General features: G+C 39.4%; 1 protein-coding gene across 5 annotated transcripts in view; it reads left to right on the top strand.

Moving 5' to 3' along the window:
• Window positions 1-21,202, top strand: part of PIEZO2 (piezo type mechanosensitive ion channel component 2) — a 292,650-nt gene that overhangs the window by 149,216 nt on the left and 122,232 nt on the right. For all 5 annotated transcript variants that reach the window (XM_032121792.1, XM_032121810.1, XM_032121818.1 and 2 more), the window contains exon 5: window positions 10,071-10,233. In XM_032121792.1, coding sequence (XP_031977683.1) covers window positions 10,071-10,233 — 163 coding nt within the window. The remainder of the gene's footprint in view (window positions 1-10,070; window positions 10,234-21,202) is intronic.

Here is a 21,202-nt window from a genome sequence, read left to right on the forward strand (position 1 = left end):
AAGAGCTTTATCCTCCTCCTCTTTACTGTCTGAGAGATGATAAAACTTTGAAAGACAAAAGTCTCTATTAATTTTTAATGAAGTCTCTGAAACATCCTCTTAGTCAATCTTATTTTATTATTTCTGTTATTCCTTGTTTTTTTGGAAACTGCTGTAGGAATCCACGTGAGCCAAGATACAACTTTGTCAATCACAATGTCATCATGATTTTTATATGTTGTATCAGCTTTGTTCAAGGCTGAATTCCAGGTGAAGGTGCTTGGAGACGACCTCTGGAGAGTAGTTGCTGAATCAGAAATAACACAAAAAGGGATGCTGCTACATCCCTTTGCAAAATCATGCTCACAGACCAGGCCTTCAACTCCAGATGCTCCCTCAGTCCTGTCTCCACTCTAGGACTTCCTCTGGTAATGCTGGTGAACTGCAGAGGTACAGTTTCAAGTCAGGGAGGCTTTTTATGCCATTCCCATTCCTCACTCATTGGGAATGATACAGGCTCTAACTTAGCAGGTTCAGTTTTGTGCATGTTTTCAAGACATTGATTGCCCTTTGAATTTAATATGGAATATTAATAATATGACAATGTGAGGACAGTTTTCATTAGTGAGCAGAAAGAGGGTGATTCTTTTTGTTAATATGATCAGCCAGAAGTCTGAAACCAAATAAATAAATGGATTATTTTAAGGTAGAGCTCATTGTAGTCTAGGGCAGGAGGATGTCAATAATTAAAATCAGTGGTTTCAGAAAAAAAGTAAGAGACTGTGGTGCACCCAGTATTTTCCCCTGTTTTCAGTGTCAGTTCAGCCTCACCTTGAGCACTGTGTGCGCTTGAGGGTCCCACAATTTAAGAAGGGTGCTTAAGTCCTTTTCTGGAAGAGGGCAACAAAGCTGGTTAAGGGCTGGAAGGAATTTCCTGTGAGGAGTGTCTGAGGACTCCAGCCTTATCAGAAGCATCAGGACAATTCATTTAATAATATGCTTTAACTTTTGGTCAGCCCTAAAGTCGTCAGGAAGCTAGACGAGAAGATCATTGTAGGACCCCTCCAACTGAGCTGTTCTGTTCTATTCTATTATCTTCTATTTTATTTGGAGACTTAGATTTTCAAGAGAGAACTGTGGAAGGTGGTCAGTCAGTCTAGCAAATGTTAGCAGTGCATAGTATGCCTGTTTTCTTTCTGATGCTTCTGTGCCAGCCTCTGCCTTGGGGTGTTATATTGGTTGTACATTTGTGACAGGAGAACTCCCAAATCCCATGAAGGCAGATTTTAATCTTTTTTATGTGACACCAGTAGTTAAACAAACAAGAGGACTTAATAAAGTGCCCAGGTGAGCCTTAGATAAAACTAGGGAGACAAATAAGAGATCACGAGGCACAGGTATGTAAATCAAATAGGTAAATTTACTTTCTGCTAGCAACTGCAGCATATGTGCAGTCAGCAACCCAATGAGATTAAAGGGGAATGAAGCCTGAAGTATAACAGGGATATTGTTAATAACTTAACAAGAAAATTATTCATTTCTACCACTTTGAAAGCAAAACCTGAAAAATCTGTGATTATTACTCTATGCCATTTCTAACAGCATGCTACAGTAGTCAAGGTACTTTGCAAAAAGAAGAGTAACTTCATGTCACTACAGATTAAGAGATGCTGACAAGTAAAGGAGTATCATGGAATAGAAGGAAGGAAAAGATGACAGAGCAGTCTTTGCCTGAGGTTTCATCATTACTGTTAGATTTGGTACCTCAGATATGTCCTCATTGCTAACTGAAAGTAAGGAGAAAATTTTTCTCTATGCTTGGACAATTTCCGTGTAGAATCCTTGTGCCTCTGAAGCCTGTCATTGTGTCATCTTGATCTGATGGTCTGGGCTGCCTCAGCATTGACATAAGGCCCTCTTAGAAGTCGTCTCCATTCAGGATGAATCTCAGTTATCCAAGTGTTTGTGTTAAGTTTTCAGGTTGCTCGCTTCCTACCACCCCTTGTGCTTATTTTCTTTTCAGCTAAATTAATTTCAGCTAACTTTTCTCATGCCATTTAACCTAAGGATTCAAAGAAAAGGAACATCTGATAGAAGATATTTTATGGCCTGTGCTGTTTGAGCACTTGAGTTGTGAGACTGTTGTCAGTGTTTTTCTTGGCACAGCCCAGCCTCCTGCAGTACAGTGGTAGCTGGGAGCAGTACAGTGGTAAACCCACCAGCAGCAGAATGTGAGCCAGGCTTCGTTTTAATCTGGAGAGCAATCAGCATTGCAATTAGTATACAAAAAACTCTCTAGGATGCATGCTTAACAGTTTGGCTTTGTGTTTTATTTTGTTTTTGTTGGGTTTTGTTCACGAGCAAGTCACATGAGATCTCCAAGTAGCAATTGGCACACGAAACACAAGGAAGCCTGTGGCTGGTGGAGCAGGAGCATACCCTGTGCTGGATCTGAGCAGCCTGCTGCAGTGTGCTCACGCTGGGCACCCAGCCAGCCTGGAGGTAAAAGCGTGAGCACTTGACTTCAGCTCCTTTATGCCCAGTTTGGATCTGAGCAATTGTGGTTTTTCCAATGCTTAGACAAGGTAAGAGCCTCCCACACTGGCGAAACACTACAGTGGCCTCTCACACCTGAGAAAGATCTTTGGTGGCCACACCTCCAGCAATTGGGCAGATGGCATCAAGCAGTGCAGGGGACTAGTCCTCTCCCCTCCCACACAGATGTGGGGTGTTTGCCACCCAGAGATTGTGTTACAGGCTCCATTTACAGAAAACTTAGACGCAACATCTAATGGCATTGGGACATTTAGTTTGCCACTGATTTCTACTCCGCTTCTATTTTGATTGACACTGTAGAATTGATCAAAGTACACCAGGGGTGGATCAGTTTCCTTTGTCCAGTTTTAATGGAAGTCAACTGGGGGGTGAGGGGAGATACTGTACACATGCCTCTGATGGCTGGAGTCTGCTTCCAGCAATGTCCGTGTGCTCTTGCCTCTAAACCCCCGGGATTTTCAGACGGGTGGTGCTGAGGAAGGTTAGATAATGCTTCCTGTCTTGTCGCACTTAATGCTGTGAAGAGAAAGATGGGCATGTCCAGAGCAGGCAAGGTAGACTGGGAGCTGTTTCATATGGAAGAATTGAGGGTGAATGGTCCCATCCCTGCAAATCTTTCACTTGGATAGTTTTAAATTAGGAATGGGTCTTGTGGCACGGAATGGTCTTCTATGCAAACACCGAAGTGCAGTGGGCACTCCAAATTGAACCCCTGGTAGTTGTGTGCTTTTCCTCTGTATTGGAGATAGTTTGTAAAATGACAGTAATTTACAATGTTGGTTGCTGTAATTGAGGGAAATATTATTCCTTCCTCATCTGCAGCTGACTGGAAAATCTAGATGTGTCTTTTTCTTTCTGTGATTATGTTATATGCTGGAAATATAATGAAATGAAAAGTAGTTTGAAGTGATGATCTGTTCATGCTCCAACTCGAGTATGAAAACTGCGGAGAGAAGGGGAAAATACGTTTTGAAATAATCACAAATGTCAGCCTGCTTCAGGCTTTTCAGTGCTTTCTTTTAGTCAGGACTATTGTGGAACATGTGGCTCTCTATATGCCTTTATGTAAACACTTTGCTGCCAGTTACCAAATATTTATGAGCATTTTGGACAAATTTTACTGGGAATGTTATGCAGAGATCAATGAATACTGAATTAACGCTTAAGCTAAATCCTTATATAATGCTTGCGTAAGTGAGAAGCCTGTGTGAGAAGTGTTCAAAGTTGAAACAAGGAGTCTCTTTGAAGAGTTAAGACAAAAATTCACTTATAGCTGAGGTGTCCTCAGGTCTCTTCTCACTTTGGCTCACTTTGGCTCTGCCTCCATCTAGGATCACATTCCCATTCTGACCTGAAATAATTTGTGTAGCGGATGGACTTGTCATTTCCACCACCGTGCTGTGGGGCTGGCACGCACAGCGCCATGGGTGTGGAGGGTATTTCGCTCACTTCCTCTTGGCTGTGCAACATGAGTCCTGCTCCACATTTGGAGCTGTGGGACATGGGCAAAGTGAGCTGGATCTTGTGCTGTCACGAGTCTGGCAGTAGTGCAGCTGAGCGCTTTGCCTGATACCTGCTAAATCCCTGCTGAATTTTAAATATTCTGTGTGCTGCCCTGGGCAAGCTGGAATTTGCCCTTTATTAGAAGATGAATGAACAAAAAGATACAATGGGTGCTTTAGAAAGAGAAAAATTGCCACAAACCAATGTTTTACGCATTGCACATACCCATATTTCTTAATGTTGAATGTTTTATGCAAGCAACAGTCACCAAAATCTTGGCAATGTACATTTAGTTTCGAATAGCTGCTCTCTCTCTCTCTGCATAGCGGTGTTTGGAAAGCAAATGTTTGGTTAATATGTGGTTAAGCACTTTTGCAATACAGAGTGTGTTCTTCATCGCAAGATATCGTTCCTGAAAAAGCAAAGTGTACTTTTGGTTTTTGAATCCGTGCAGACATAGTTTGTAAGCAGTGATTTAGATTTTGCAAATACTTCAGGAGCCCTTTGAACTTGTATGTTGGGTAGGTCAGTGCATGCTAAATATTTTTGTAGGTAGTTTTCTATGCATTTTTGCTTCCCTCTTCCTCCCACGCATTTATTTTGCACAACCAATATTCTCTGGAAGTGCAACTTCAGGTATTTTGGGTAAAACACATGCCATGCTCTGCATGAACTGAAAGGACCATCCTATGAAGGCAGTGCAAGAGAGAGAGTGAGCATGCGCCGCACTGTGGATATTAATATTACTAAGTTTGTATTTTTTTTGTGATATAATTTATTTTCAATTTGTGGATGAACATGAGATAGGGAAAGGACTAAGGGCAGACCTACCAGTACTCAGCAGCCTGTAAACTTACACGTGGCACAGGTTTGCCGTGAATGTGGTGTCAAGGTTGCCATGTGAACCAACATCATAGCAAACTTGTCTTCTGAGCCACCAGGGACAAGTATGGCAGCATGAATATATGAATATGTGCATGAATATGTGAGCATCCTACGTTCACTGAAGTGCTGGTTGCGGCTCAGACCAGGCCTGCCATCCTCAGACCCAGATAAGTAAAGTGTGAGTTTCCCAGCAGAGTAAGTATGGGATCAGACATTTCATCCTTATTTCAAACTGAGAGAGGACAAGGAGCCTCTATAACTATCTTCTAGCTGCAACCATCCCCAACACCCTCTTCCAACAGCAAAGTTCAGCAGGCACATCTCTAAGGCCATCTGGTTAGTAGTAGCCTTTTGCATTCTCAAAGTTCCCACTATTTTTGGATCACAGAGAGGATACTAGTGATAAACAAATGAATCATTCACAGTACTGCGTAGCACCTGTGAAATACTGCCAGTCCATGTTTCCAGGGGTCCATGCTTATGGTTCTTGGGTCTGTTTTACCTCTAAACTGAGTTACTACAGTTGCAGATGAAGCCCATGGGAATTCAGCTGTAAGCATCTACAGCAGTGCATTAATTACTCTGAAATATTAGATCCAGTTAGAAATATCAGATGTTTCACAGTCACCAAACAGATGAATGGAAATTATTAGCATCCATGCATCTCTTCCTTAATTTATCGCTTGCAAACTGTTAATACAGTATTACCTTTTTTGTTTTATTAAATTAATTAGAAAGTAAAGAGGTGCTATAGAAAGCCCCTGAGGGGAGAAAAGATGTATGCATATATGGAAAGATGTAGTATGCATGAATAAGACTTTTGATAACTTTTTAAAATTGCAATAAAAATTAACCTTTAAAATACTTTGTTTACCCAGTATTCAATATAAAATCAAGCTTTTTATGGTTCTTTAATCTGGAAGCATTATCTTATTTATTGTCTAACATAAGCTTAACATTGTGATACATGGCTGATGCTGAATTAATTTTAGTTCTGTTTAAGTAAGACTGGCTGTTCTTTCCCATTTTTGTTTACTTGTAACGAAATAGTAAATATTTAAAGTTGAAGGCTGTTGGTATTCCTTCTACATGTGGACTATTTTATACATTATGCATGGTGTCTCACGTGTGCGACTATATTTTTTTTTTTTTAATTGAAACCATTGCAGTTTTAATTCTAATAGTTCTGCTTCATTTCTGGTTTTATTCTGTAAACGTTCAATAAAGAGGAAGTTAGTGTCTGCCATTCTAAAGAAATGAAATCAGGCATGGCAGTATTAACACTTCACTGTTCACCAAAGCTTTGTACATTCAGTAGGAGATGAAAAATTGTAATTTGTGAGAAATGGTTATTCTAGAAAGGAAAAAAATGAAAATTTTATTTTAAGCAAACTGAAATGCTGATTTCTAGAGCACCAAACAAGAATGTAATACTTCATTATGCTGGCACTTGTTTTTTTGTTTGACTACTAGTGAGTGTACGTGAAAGAAGAGAACGGTTTTAACATTTATCCACAGCTAAAATTATTCTCAATGCAGATAAACTAGGAGAATTTGCTTAGTTTCTTGAACACCAGAGAAATTCAGGAATAGACCAGGGTCAGACTGTCCTAGAAAAATTCTGTACATACAAAGAAAATACAGATGATCCCTTTCTAGAGTAGTAAATGTGAAGTATACAGCTGAAATCAGCAGGGGAACACATTGTCCGATGAGGAAACAGCTGTATTAGGAGTCTGTTGATATGAAAAAACAGTTTCACGTATTGATGCAAAAGTCATTAAATTCCTTCTGTCCTACAGAGGTTATTTTTGTTACAGAGGAACTCTTGCAACCCTAACTGCAGTAGTCCCTTCTCTTAAAAATTGTCTGCAATTTGATTTATTTGGTCAAGGGAAAGTAAAAACCCATTTTAAACCCCTAATTCTTTGTGTGTGTGTGTGGGTGTGGGTGTGGGTGTGTGTGGGTGTCCGTGTCCCCATCCTGTTTTCTTCTGCATCCTGGAAGAAAGAAGGAAAAACTGAAGCTGCCATTTACTGTAATTACACTGCAGAATATATTTCTGGCTGAGTTATAAGCTTCAGTCACTGGTATCTATTACAACTAAAGCTGCCCTGTAGGTAAATTATTTAGTTTAGGTGAATAAATTATGCTTTACTAGTTGTAGATCAAGGGCTATGACCAATTCATTGAACACCGTGAGATTCTTGCAGGGATTAAAAAAAAAGCTGTTGTTGTAGGAGATCTGAATAGGTTTCCTGTTCTTCTGTTTAACTTCGTAGTTTGAAAGGCTCTTTTGGAGGAAAGAGCACAATGTATAGACTGTTATCAAATGCAAAATATGACCATGTGTGAATGCGCAAATAAAGTGAGAAATGTTTGTGGAATGATTGCAGTATTTGCCATTCTTTTTTGTATTGCCAGAGATAACAAGTGGGAATAACTGATTTTTGTTTAGCTTTTGCTGTGAAAAAGTGGGGAGCAAATTACTTGGGGTCGAATGAAACAGTTTGTTATTCTGCTTTACAGAATAATATACATTTCTCTGCTTTCAAGTGATCTTTTGTTTCCTTTTTAATTATCACACCGAGGTCAATTTGTTTTCCTTTTCATGGGGAAAAGGGGACAGCATACATTTGCGACTGGTTTTGGTGAATAAACTATTCATGTGTAGAATTTTTCCCTGCTCTGTGGTTAGGTATCACTGTTCAGGCTCTCTGCTGCTAGCCTGAGCTGTATGTTACATCTCTCACAACAACATGCTAAATGATTTATTTTGAAAGATCAGAAGCACTTGGTTTGGAAAGAAATGTGAGCTGCACCAGAGGCAGGGCTCCCGCAGGGGTCTCCCCTTGGTCTGGGGAGCAGGATATGTGAAGGAAGACCCAGCGTGGCTCCATGGGAGTACAATGTGAGGAAGGAGAACCTGGTGCAACTAAGAAGTGCTAGTACTTGAAGGCTGCCAGTTTTTAATTTGTACACATGTTGAATCCGAAGGGCTTCAGAAGTGATGCAAAATTAATTTTAAATTTTCAATTAATTAAGACTCCAGATCTGTGTAAAGAAAAAAATAACTTACTGAAGTGTTACATAGAAGCAATCTGACCCATTTTTCAACATGATCCTAGCAAATTTCTATTGTTCTTACATTAATTAATTCTGGATTGAGGTTGTATTTCGATTCTTTCAGAAAAATACTCGAGTGAAAATTTGAGAATCAAGAATTCAGACTTTTTTTTCCCAGATATTTAGTAAAACCACTTTAAGAGGCATGTTTCAGCATGATGATCGGGATTATTGGAAAAAAATCATGAATGTTATTATGACACCCATATACACTGGGTATATGGGAATAAGATTCATTAAACATGTACTTTTTACCTCTTTCTGCCAAGGTGCAGCCTGGACTAATCTTCAGTGATAGTAAGAGCCACGGTACTGCAAAATGAGCAAGGGCTCGTGTCAAGCCAGGGTTTTCTGTAATGTTAACCAGAGTGGCCATGCTCTCCTAGGCCAGTTGACTCCACAGCATGCTGTGCTTCTACCAGTGACACAAGAAACAAGTCCAGCAAGGACTTTGCCATCTAACTCTTTTTCAAGCCTTTCAATTACTTAATTAATTTTTTTCTCTGCTTTAGTACAACTGAAAGCCATTAGTGAAATATTTTCAAGCTACTTAGCTGCCATGCAGTACATGACTGTTCAGGGTTAAGCTGTTGAAACAAACATTAAAGCCAGCTTTCTGATCTCTTACCTTAATCCCACTTTGAGCATATGTTATTTTGCAAGATACACATCAGTGGAAAAGCTGGGTCAGCAGCAGTGATGGAAATGTTGGATTTGATCGTGGGCATATGAGCAGACCCACACGGTTCTTGACACTGGTTGTGTTGTAATCACATTAGAGACTTTTTTGATACTCCAGGCCTGCATTTAATCACAGCAGTTGCAGGTTTCACAATAGTTGTACTTCACAAACAGTTTCTTTTAGGCTTCAAAGCTGCGATGAAGAAAGGCCAGAGGTGACGTCTTTCTTTGCATCTATAAAACAACCTATTAAGTTTTCTACTAGTTCAGGCTATGAAGACCTGGTCTAGTGCACTCAGGAAGGAACTATATCAATGCCTCACCTGTCCTCAGAACTAACTACAGACATTAGCCTTATAAAAAAATAAAATTGAAATTGCAGCTGCATATTTAAAATGCATTAACTTCACATTTTCAAATAATTAGGATTATATCCTCTCATCAATAGTTGAGAGTTTAGTATGTCCATTCAGCAGCTTAATAAACTGTTTGTTGTGCCACTAAACCTGAATCCAGGCTCTCCTTTTTAACAGTGATCCAAATTCAGACACCACAATCAAATCCAGAAAGTCATATTTCCTAGTATAAACAATTAAATCTGCACAGTGAAACAGTGCAATCTTTTTCCTATATAAAAGTCATCAAGTCTTACAGATCTTTCAGAGGAGAAGAAAGGTTTCCTTGGCAGGGATTGAACACATTAATTAGCATTTAAATATTTGTACTTAAATACTAGTGATTAAATACGCAAAAAGGTATTAAGATGGTCTGGTTGAATAAAATGTATTAACAGTTAGCATAATAAAACATGTGAAAATATTAAAGACTTTCTGGTTATTCATCTGTGTGCCAGGAAGTAGGATTAGGGCGCACTTAAGGGTGACATGAATGCTATCTTGTCTGGGTAGACATGCTTGTCCTTGGTGGACCTGGATGTTGTTGTCCTTGCAAAGAATGCCAGTAAAGGGATTGTGCTTCATACAGATGGATCTCCCAGGTACTCAGCTGAAGTCTTTCTTGTTGCATTTAAAGGTTATTCCTGCATTGCTCTCAACAAAATTTATTCAGAATTGGGTTAACAAAATGCTAAGTATCACTAAAATATGAGTGTGCAAACTCCCAGCAAATAAGCATGTATTCTGTACTTCTGGAGAGCAAAAATATTTGTCTGTCTAGAGTTCATTGATCATCTTCATATTTCCCACATTGAAAAGATTTCTTATTACTGGGGGTTTGGGGTTTTTTCTTTGCCTTGAGCTTACTTTCTGTTCCAGTTGAAAATGTCATTAGAAGTAACAAATGTTTCTTTGTTTTTTTTGTTGTTTTTTCATCCTATACAGTGTGAAAGGAGCAGATGCTGGGAACGTGATCAGACTATTTGTACCAGATATTGGGATGTTCATTGCTAGTCTGACAATATGGCTCATCTGCCGCAACATGTTTCAGAAGCCAGTAACCGAGGATGCAGCACAGTGCAACATGCAGTTTGAAAATGAGGAGATGGTATCAAATACACATTTCTATCTGTATGCCTTTTAGTGAGCTTTGGCATTCCTGTGTTCTGAAATGGTTTCATGAGGGCTGGCTATGTTAAGAAGTAAACTTATTTTCAGGAAATTAAATGATTTGTTTTAAAGTGGGGAAAATCTAAAGTTACTATGTTGAGAAAACAAAGCAGAATATGAAAACTGTTAGAGATATGCTACAGGATTTTTCAATCCTGTAGCATACAATCCTGACAGTCCAATGGAACAAGCTGTTCTTCACCAGAGCTGCTGGTTAAATCTGAAAAGGTTGTTCTGCTACATACAGTGCTCAGTTTCTTAGATAGCATTCCTATTTCCAGATTTGTTATCCAAGTGTAAGAGCAGCATCTGAGTGATTATCAGAAATTATTCTTAAAGGACAGAAGAGAGACTGTGTATTAAATTCATGGAAGGAGTTACCTAAATTTTGGTCATGCTGAGTGAGATTGAGAACGATTTGGGGGAATGACTTAGCTGGAAGTGTTGATGTGTTTGCTGTGTATTTTACTAGTGGGCAGAAGAGTAGCAGAGATACCAAATCTGCAGAAAAACCCACAGAAAGAGGAAAACAATTTTATAGTATAAAAAGCCACAGTGGGAATTCATCCCAGGGTGCAGAGAAATTCCTACTACTAATCTTAACATGTTTTTTATCAGACTGTCTAGCATGGCTTGGGGCTCATTTTCTGTCTTCTTTTACATATGGGTGGAATGTTTTTTTCTTTACTCTCCAACCACCATTTTTAGGGGAGACAATTTCAACTTGCTCATTTCAAATAGAAATTGAACTTTGAAGTGAGTGAAGTACTTAGGGGGATCAGTTGCCCATTTTGGTGCCACTATATAGAGTAAAAAGAGGCCTCTCTGCATGTTGCCACGTTGTCTGGGTTGTGGCAGTGCCAGAAGCTGGTCAAGTTTCTAGCACATGAGAGATCAATATCAGAACTCTGCTTTATACTCAGTTGCACTTGGAATTCTTATGGGCTCTCCTGGCAGCTGAGGATTGCCTGAAGGTTGCAGCTTTTTAACTGCGCATTGGAGGATATGTAGGGTTTGGTCTGATGTGCATATGCAAAGTTTTGTGTCTCCTGGAACCTGGTTTTATCAGCTTTAAATCTGCTTTATCGTTGAAGCTGTGCAAAATGGATTTAGCAGCAGGCTAGAACCTTGGGCTATACCCAGCAAGGGAAAGAAGTGTGGCTTATTAGCATGGTTTGTGTTCAGCTCTCCTCTTAAAAGGATTTTATTTTACCAAAGTGAGCTCCAACAGACTTCTTTGGTGCTCTTGATCTTCTGAAAAGAAAGTATTCACAAGCACAAAACAGGAGTAATCTGATGGCAGAAACTCAGAAGAAAGATGGGCATACTTTGGTTCCTCTGAAATCAGATGATGATGTTTAGATATTCACTTTTTCTTTGGTTCAGAGCTGAGCCTGAGCCTGGAGTCTGGGTCAAAGGGAGCTCAGTGTCCTGGGGAGGATGGGTGCTAGCTTCCAGGCAGGGTTCAATAGTCATTTCCCTACAGTGCAAGGAAAAACAGATTTAACAAACACTAATTGCATAGCACAGAGTGTAGCTTTATATTGGGCTGGTCCTGGACTGGCTACCTCAATGCCAAGGCAAGACTATTCCACAAGGGAAGAAGGAGAGAAAGAAAAAAACTCTGTCTGCAAAGAAATATGAATACTGGTCAAATAGAAATGTGTGTAAATACATTTTACTTCTTCACATCAAAACCCAGTGAGTGCTATTTATGTTCTGTAAACTGCATATATTGCAGAATATTTAGTGAACATAGCAGCTGTGTTTAGATTTAGTGACACCCAAAGTTCTATCACAAGCGTTTTTTTTTAAAAAGGGATAATATTTTCTGTTATGTGAGGTGATCTCAAATACTTTAAGGAATTCTGCCCTTCAGCTGAAGTGATGAATCTGCATCAGAGTAATCTGCTAGCTTTTTAAAGATTGAGTGAAATGGAGAGTGGAAAATCAAATACCAATTAAACACGTTTTTCCAAACTTCAGTTTTCTCTTTCTAGGTGTCTGCATATAACATCCTGAAAGTATTTCTGCTAGTTAGGAGGAGGAGGCAGAAGCAGCTGAATCTGCTAGGAATATGTACTTGGCAGGACTGACTGTAAGGAACCTAATGCATATGCAGAGCAAGCTGCTGAGTGTCTGAATTCAGGAGAATATTGACATGATCTAAAATGAGTCCAAACAGTGTAGGTTTCATGTAATTTTCAATTCTTTCTTGGTAGACTACACTGGAAAAGGGAAGACTTAAGTAAGTGACCAGTTCTCTGAATTCTGCATGAGCTGACCGATGCCTGTGGCTCTGTGTTGGTGCAGCTCGTTACTGATGGTGTAACTCCATTGAATTAGAAAACACAAACTGAGTTGCAGCAACAACTGTCCTACAAAGAGACTTCAGGAAAAATGCTGAGCTTGGTACTGTACCTCCAAGGGAGATAGTCCTGGGTTTGTTAGACCAATTCTAGAGTTGAAGAGCTGCTGCTGAGAGTTCCTGCCACCAGACCTCAGAGATTTGTGGTAGGAGATTTTGTTAAGAATTCATCAGCTGATTTAAACAGGCTTAGCAGAGCCATCAGAGAGGTGACTTTTCAGGTTGATAGATGCCTAGCAACAGATGGTTTTATAAATCAAGAAATGGGCACTTCCAAGCCAAAGCAGTGTCTTGCAGCTTTACCGTCTTGCATTAAATTATTTACATCTAATGATTCTCAGACCTCTTTGCTTTGGGGGAGAGTGAAATACTATCATAATAGGCTTAATTAAAAAAGAAAGGTTAATCTATCTGCTCCTTCCAACATTTCTGTATAGGAAAACCTGTTAAATAATTGGTTTGATACTGCTAAAATTGACCTTTTCAAAGGTCTGTGTGAGCCCATCACATTTCAGTTGATATATGGGCATGCCATAAAAATGCCTCCAGTTGAGCAGCAGTTCGTGTGCTGCATTTTGGCGTGGCAGTAGCCTCCAGAAACCAGCCCTCACGTACGATGGATCAGATTGCTTGTGGATTGAGATGCAATTCAAAACAAGGAAAAGTATCAGAATCCAAATTAAGAACAACAAGGATTCATTGAAAAATGGGTGTCTTTCTCCATTACGCTGCATCCAACTTTAAGGGAAACAGATCTCCGTCAGAAAAGTTTATTCTACAGAACAGAACTGGGGGAGGGAGCTCTAAGGCAGTGAGACTCTCAATTATTTGTAAGTAACGCTATCCCAGGAATAAGCAAAGAGTGTGGTTTTAATTAACAGTGAGTCATGGACTGGGAAGGTCTGCCAGATACCAGGCTGCAGTCCAACTCATTACCACCCCTAAATGGTTGCACACTTGGAGCAAACGTGTCTGCAGGCCCTTTTTATTAGGGCTCCGAAAATTTAAAGCAGGTGAATTCAGCTGGAGACAGGCCCGGGCTGCAAATGCCGAAAAGCACAATGCCAGTCACAAGGTGTAAAAGGTGGAAGAAAATAAGAAAGAACAGTTAACTCCCAGCTGCAGCTGAAAGTACGACATTTTTGATTTGGAGCAGATGGTGGTTTATGTGCCAAAATGCAGATACAGTATATACAGTCTGATAGGTATTAGAAAGGAAGTCTTTTCTTGAGACTGTGGATGAATTGCCTAATGTTTTAAGTGACAGTGGCAGGAAGGAAAATCCTTCTGCAATTGCACAACTTAAACTTTAGAAGAGGTGTTGATCTTAATTGAAAAAAAATGTTGTAGTCTTCAATGCAACTTCCTCCCAAGGCACTTGCTACCTTGCCCATTTAAGCTTGTTTCTTGTGCATGATCTCCTAGAAAGCAAATCGGACCACTGGGTCTGTACTTTGTCCCATAATCTGGGGCAAGCTTGATCCCAGATCTTCTACCCATCCTCTTTTCTGCAGAAGTCAGATGTTTGTTTGGGATCTCAAAATGTAAAGGAAAAAAAGGAAAAAGACATTGTTTTAAAATAAACTAAAGTTTGAGAAGAATCTGGGGAGAGCTTGGCCTGGAGTCAAGGTACTGGGCTGGAATCAGGAGGACCGGCATGGTTCTCACTTTGGCCATTAACTTGGTTTGTGTCCTCAGGTCTATTACTTCATCTGTCTCTTGGCTCCTGTGTCCCTTGGCACACAGAAGCAGTAAAAATGCTTGGTTCCCTAGCTTTGTCCTTCTAAACAGTGACAGGGCTGTTTGTCCTCCACCGATATTGAGCATGGAGTGCATTGAGAGCACTCATGTGGTCCCCGTCTCCAAGTGTAACTGCAGTACATTCCCTCAGGACAGAACAGAACAGACAGGCTCTGAGAACTGCCCATGTCCCATGACTTGCCCAAGGACTTTCTAGCATAGGAATTACCCATTTAGACCAGTATCCTTATCCTGAAAGCAGCTGGTACCTGCTGGATAAGGACAATAGCAATTAAGAGAATACTCTTTTGCCCCTTCTGCAACATTATAATTTATCCTGATCTCTCTAATGTGAGAATGACTTTAATCCTAAAACATGTGGTTTCAAATCCCTTCCAAAAGAAGTTGTTTATAATTATAACTACTCTGAATAATCTTGTTAAATATATAATTACCCAGACTATTTTAAAACCTCATTAATTTCTTGGCTTCGGTGGCATCATGAAGCAAGGACTTCCACAATTTAATAAGTGCTCTTTAATTTTATTTTGAATTTTACACTCTTTAATTTTATGGAAGGTCCCTTGTATTACATGTTGTAAACCAGAGTGAGATGGTATAAGGGAAATCAAATGTATTTATTTTCTTCCATATTTGTCCTTTTAAAGGTAGGCAGTCTCTGGGGTTAATTTCTTTTGTCATTTTAAGTACTTTTTTTTCTGAGCAAACTATAGTTCTGCAATATTCTTTCGAGCTACAGAGATTATCAGTTCCTCAGCATTTCAGGCAAGCTCTTATTGTTGATTTAAATGATAATATTATGACACTGATCACTGGGTTCAGAGATTTTAGAGCTGAGCAATTCTAGCAGCATATCACCTACCTGAATGTCCTGCATAAGTGAAGAGAACAGCACTGAGAAAGATCCGATGTCCCAGTCTTTGCAGTTGCATTTTTCTTGCCTTCAGATGTAACCTGCTTTGAGCAGTTTACAGTGATGCTCATGACCCTGTCTACAGGACCATCCCATTTTTCTTGGGGCCTGTGATGGGTATATTTCTCCTTAGATGATTTATTGCTTTGTGTTTGTGTCTTAATTTTATTTTATTTTACCGGTATCAAACATTCACCTGACTTGATTAGTGGCCATTGACATGGGATGCTTTGGCCCTGATTTCTGTAAACATCTTCTTCCCATATGCAACTTCTCTTTCAATATTAGCTTCTCTTCTGAGAGAGAAAATTATTGCTATTGTGGGAAATACTGTGGAAAAAGAACTTCTTAGAGACAGTTGGAACTTTTTGGCTTCTTTGAGCTTCCTGATTAAACCTCTTTTATGTCTCATCTTTTTTCCTTCTCATTGTCATCCTTATTTAGCACAGCACTAGCTTTTTCTAATTGGTAATAAATGCTTCCCTGTTTATGACCTCTGGAGAACTGGTCAAACCCACTTGGTCTTTGTGTGCTTTGAACATGGTATAAACAGGATTTAAAACTTCTTTTTTCTGTGGTTTAAAAAGAGTAGATGAGGCTCCCTTATCTCTTTGCTTGTGATGTTTATAGTGGTGAAGTTTGCCAGACCGTACACAGCTGCCTCCCTCAGTAACAATTCTAATGCATCTCATCTTAACAAGGGTCAAAAGTTTACAAGTTACATTAGCTCCTTGGTTTGATGCACATGTCTTTGGATAAGTCTTAACACAAATACACAATTACACTACAGCAGGCTGCAGCTACATGATGTTATATAGTGCAGTGCATTGTGTTTTACCAAGGGCTGTCAGCCTGCCCAGCAGGAAACTTCAGTGAGCATCTGTCCTATTCTGGGGAGACACATGGCAGGATGCAATTCTTCTCGTGGCAGCTCTTCGCTGACGTTATTAACTGCTTTCCATTCCAAATTTTGAGAGACAGAGTTATTAACTAGGAGATGAAAATCCTGGAATACTGCTGCCTTTGGACGGCCTAAGTGATGAATAACACAGTACGAGAAGGAATCTCTTGGCTGACAGAATTCAGTCTTTTGTTACTGCAGGCAGCTGTATCACACAATTCCATCTGGAAGGTAGAAAGCACCATCTTGAAAACAGGGCAATTTTCCTTCATACCACTGAAATCAGAAATGACCCTGTTCTGTAATTTTGCATTTCTGGTGGTAAGAAAACATCTAATTTATATTGCCCATATACTCATAGCTGCAATAACCCTCTAAGTTCTTCTGCTCTTTTGCTTCAATACAATGTTTCTTTCTCTAAAATTGATTCCTCTGATAGTTTGGGAGAAAAAACCCCACATCTTTCTTTAAAGGTTGTTCTTCAAGACAAAAGAAGACAAGTAGCTTTGGATCCTCTTGTAGATTAGACATCCCATTCTCCTGTTCATCCCAGTTATCTGAGGTTCTTCAGGGCGGTGCTGGAGAAGTACCCAAGTCACTTTGGAATGAGCTGAGACAGTACTGCAAATAACCACAGTGCCATGGCTGGGCTATTTATTCTCCTTCTTAGCAAGACGCTTAATGGTACTGTATGTATATTTCTTGGGCCAGGAATTACTCTGTATGGGTGCTGTGCATGCCTGCTCTAGGTCAGTTAACTGTGTTGTGCCTTGTCATAACCCAACTCTTCCTATTTCCTTTTCACTAAAATAAAAAAAAAAAAGTGTTTAACCATCTCAGGCCAAAACGCTGAACTTTGCCTGTGAGTTCCCCTCTCTTTTGTGTTTGTCTTCTGTGCCGGGCACCCTTCAGAACTTGAGATGTGAAACTGTATTTCAATACTGGCCAAGTGAATCTTGTGCTGAAATCACTCAGTGTTTGCTCAAGTGCGATGGGTACTTTGGGAAGTGAAATAATCTCTGGTTCTCTCAGTACAATATCTATTGTATACAGGATTTAATGAGTTACCTTGCTGTTACCCTGATTCAGAATATTGCTTGTCTCTATTAATTTATTTTTAATATCCTTTGACTTGCTAAATGCTTCTGTCCCTAGGTGCTTCCAGTAAATAGCCGATCCTTTTTTTTTGCAACAAGTTACTTTTTCCCACAGAAGATTTTACTGTGGAAGTATATGTATGGCATTTATTGCTATAAAACACTGCAAACACACTCAAAGTTTTTTCTGATCTACATCTATCTTTCTGTGAAGGCCTTTAACCCAGGATTTAGCACAGTTAAGATGCACCAGTGATAAAATTTTCCAGTAAGATCTATATGACCTAAAGTTAATTTAGGATTTTCTTTTCAGTAATTCAGTTGAGTAATATAAATTATTAAAATAAACTGCTTTAATTCCAAGATGCATCTATCTCATTAATGTAACACCTACCAAAATGTTCACTGCAGTCTCACATTTGATTAGTTCAGCTCATTTAGCAGGGACAATATTTGAATCTGTTCTGTGGCAGGAAAAACAAGAACATCCTCTTCTCACGTGCTGATGCTTTCAGAACGACAGTGGAGTTCTACGCTTTTTTTGCAAAATTGGAAATTCAATAAATGGTTGCCTTAACATGGTTTAGTATTGACTGCAGGTTAAAACTACAGTCATTTGTATCACATTAAGGGCTTGCAGTTCCTTTGATGGTAAAAGAAGTAGCAGTTAAATTTCTTATTCAGCTTTTGTGCTCACAGCTGGGTCTGTCTAAGGAATATTGTGTTATTATGGTTATTTTTTTTTTTTATTGCACATCTGTGCATATAGAAAATCAATGGATAATTAATTCTTCCTACTGCTGCAATGATGTCATATTTAAAGAAAAAGGTTGAATACCCTTTTTTAGGGGGGAAAGAGGGTTTTTAGAGCAAACATACAAGTAGGAACTCTGTCATGTCATGATAGGTTGAATGCATTAGCTAAGTGACTATGGAGGCAATTGAACTAAGTGTGAGAGAAGAGATAGAGTCTATTTCTTTTGTTCTGCTGGCATAATTGAATCTAATAGCTTATCTCAGATAATTCCTAAACTGAGCTGTTCATTACAGGGGCTTTTTGAAATGGGAAGTCCAGAAACTTGGGCCTAGTGGCTTTAACAGACTTAGATGTCTAGTAAATTGTATCTGTGTTACTCTATCACAGGTATGGAATAAAAATCTCTTATTAGAGGTAAAGAATTAGTTCTAGGTGGTGACGTCTTGAGCGAATCACGATTTTACAGTGGCAGTGTCAGCAGGCTGCTGTGACTGTGAGTCCCAGGGCCCACAAACTATGGGGCAGCATGAAGACAATCCAGCTCCTTTGAGAGAATCTGGTGTGGCTATCAGCAGCAGGGGTTAAAACTCTGTGCTGAGGTCTGGGATGCTACAGGTAGAAAAGTGTAACATTCCCGCTCTTTTCTGTTTGTTTCCTGGTACTGGCTGGGAGGAAGTGTCAAAATACTGAAAAGAGGCTATTTTTACAACACTTATGAGCCAAGTGGAAGGAAGAAGCATCTGAACCCCTATGAGAACTTACTCTTGTGAGCTTAGCAGTGCATGCTTGAGAAGTCCCAATAATTAATGCAATGTATTCACAGGGATGGGAGTTACAAGACTTGCATCCACTTAGTTGTAATAATTCTGGCTAATTAAATGTTGTTGCTGTCAGTATTTGAATTTTTGAAGGGCTTCATTTGTGTCCCCCCTAGAATCGAAGCATCAATAAATGAGCAAATTTGTGTTTACAGACACAACACTATTAAAAGTAGGTACAAAGCAAGGAGTGCTCTGAAGCAAAAATGGGGTTTAGGTTAGAGTTAAGGCTTCCTGTTAGTAAATACATCTCTTGGACTAGAGGATATCTCTGTGCAGTAGTGTTTATACTGTACCAGATTAAACGTTTGAAAGTTGGATGTTGAAAAAGCAACCCCCAAAGTAGCTAATGGACATTCTGGCCCTGGCCACAATAGTAGCTGCCATAGCTGCCACAGGAGCTGTTCAGTTTCCTTGCCTGTTCTCTATCTCAATTTGGCAGCTTAAAAAAGTGTTGTACAATAAATACTCCAGGGACTTCCACATGATTGCTAAAAAACCTAAACTGCATTTAGTTTGTTTATAAAAAGTCCTGGGGCCCTGCTCTGCAGAGCAAGGGTCATGGAAACACATGTTTATGGCTTCACAAATGCTCTACACTCCTTGAATGGGGAAGTTTATTTGATTTAATCAGCATCCACAGGGATCCTGTAATTGCATAATAGGTAATTTATTATGGAAGTAAAAGTATTTTTCTAACTGTAGCCTATGTAGCATGGGTTTGTAGCTTTAGACTAATCCACATAGTAAAAAAGAGCTTTGCAAAGCAGTCTGACTGGAGTAATGGTGTTCTGTGATGAGCGTGTACTTGTATGGCTTTTTAATCATCAGAAAGTGTTAAAACAACAAGCACATTATCACCATGTTGGATGTGAAAACTGTTCACTGTTTGCTGCCTGCCTTCTGCAATTTGAAGTGCTCCATGTGAGAAAATGGAGAGCCAGCCCAGATAATCGAGTTATAGGGCGGGGAATATGAGAGTGGGGGAATCCAAAGTTTGTCTTTTCGACATACACTGGGACATGGCCTTTCATCTAGTTCAGCAAAGGAACATGGCCTTCCATCTTGGATACTGAATTAAAAACAGATATGTTTGTTTAAAAAAAAAAGTAAAATCAAACCCAGAGTTGTTTAACTGTCATAGTCTTTGCTGAAATAACCATCAACTCTGTCAGGAAACCAGGCCATCCTTGCACAGCCATATCATTGATAATTCCAGCTGTGCTGGAAAGCTGCAAACCAACATGCATGTCTTCTGAAAAAGCTTCTTGGGCTCCATATTATGGTTGTTATTGACGATCCCATTTGCTAGCTTGTCTTAATCTGAGGAGAGCGGTTGAAGAATTCCAACTCCCAACAGACTTCTGCAGTTTTAGAAGGAAAACTTGGTAAATCAGTTTGGTATTTCCTGAGGTTCAGAATGCTGAAGTTTTCTTTCCAACATCCAGTGGCCTCAGTAACACCAGAAGTAGGTTGTTCTGCATTTCCTGTGAATGTTTGTGACATCCTAACTTTCTGGCTGAACTCGGAATTCTTATTTTCATATCTAAATAAAAGCTGAAAACCAAGGAATGTTAACTTCTTTGGTAACTCATTGACTTAAAAGCTTTTAGCTATCCTTAAAGTGTATATGCCTCAGTCCATGGAAACTTTGGATCATCATCTCCTTCTCAGCTTCAGTTATATCCTGGTCCAGTGAAATATCCTCTTCCCTACTGTTTCCCCCTGGTTGTGCTGTGTCATACATGTCAGTAGTAGATTATTAATGCTGAACTTTCAAGGCAAAATGTAGCCTAAAGGTTCTTTAGGCCAATGAAGCAAGAGTAAATAGCCTGGTAAAGTTAAAAAATTATGATCCTCGTTATGACAGAAAATCCAAAGATCCATTTTGAGGAGACCACTCTGTGAATTTGGCAGGTTAGGAAGGCAGGTAGGGATGAGAGGCAGAAAAGGATATCAAGTCCCACCTTTCACTGGGACGTTTTTGTGTGGTTTCCTTACTTCTGTGTCCTCCTTTTTATTTTATTGTTTGAAGGTATTGTGTACTTTCCTCCAATTTATACTTAAAAATATTTTGATTATTTTCATTTTCCCCACAAGAACATTTTCTGCTTCTGTTTTGAGAATATTTTATAATTTTTCTTCTGTGACTGTCCAGACCTTATTTCCTGTTCCTGCCTATGTATAATTCATTGCTGTATCAGCTGTTTTAAACTGTAATAAATATATGAATCCTGTCTTTATGTTTAACATAGTATTCAAAGAGGGATGAATCCTGAAAGCCTTCCATGA

The sequence above is a fragment of the Corvus moneduloides genome, chromosome 1 (genome assembly GCF_009650955.1).
Source record: "Corvus moneduloides isolate bCorMon1 chromosome 1, bCorMon1.pri, whole genome shotgun sequence".
NCBI lineage: Eukaryota > Metazoa > Chordata > Aves > Passeriformes > Corvidae > Corvus > Corvus moneduloides.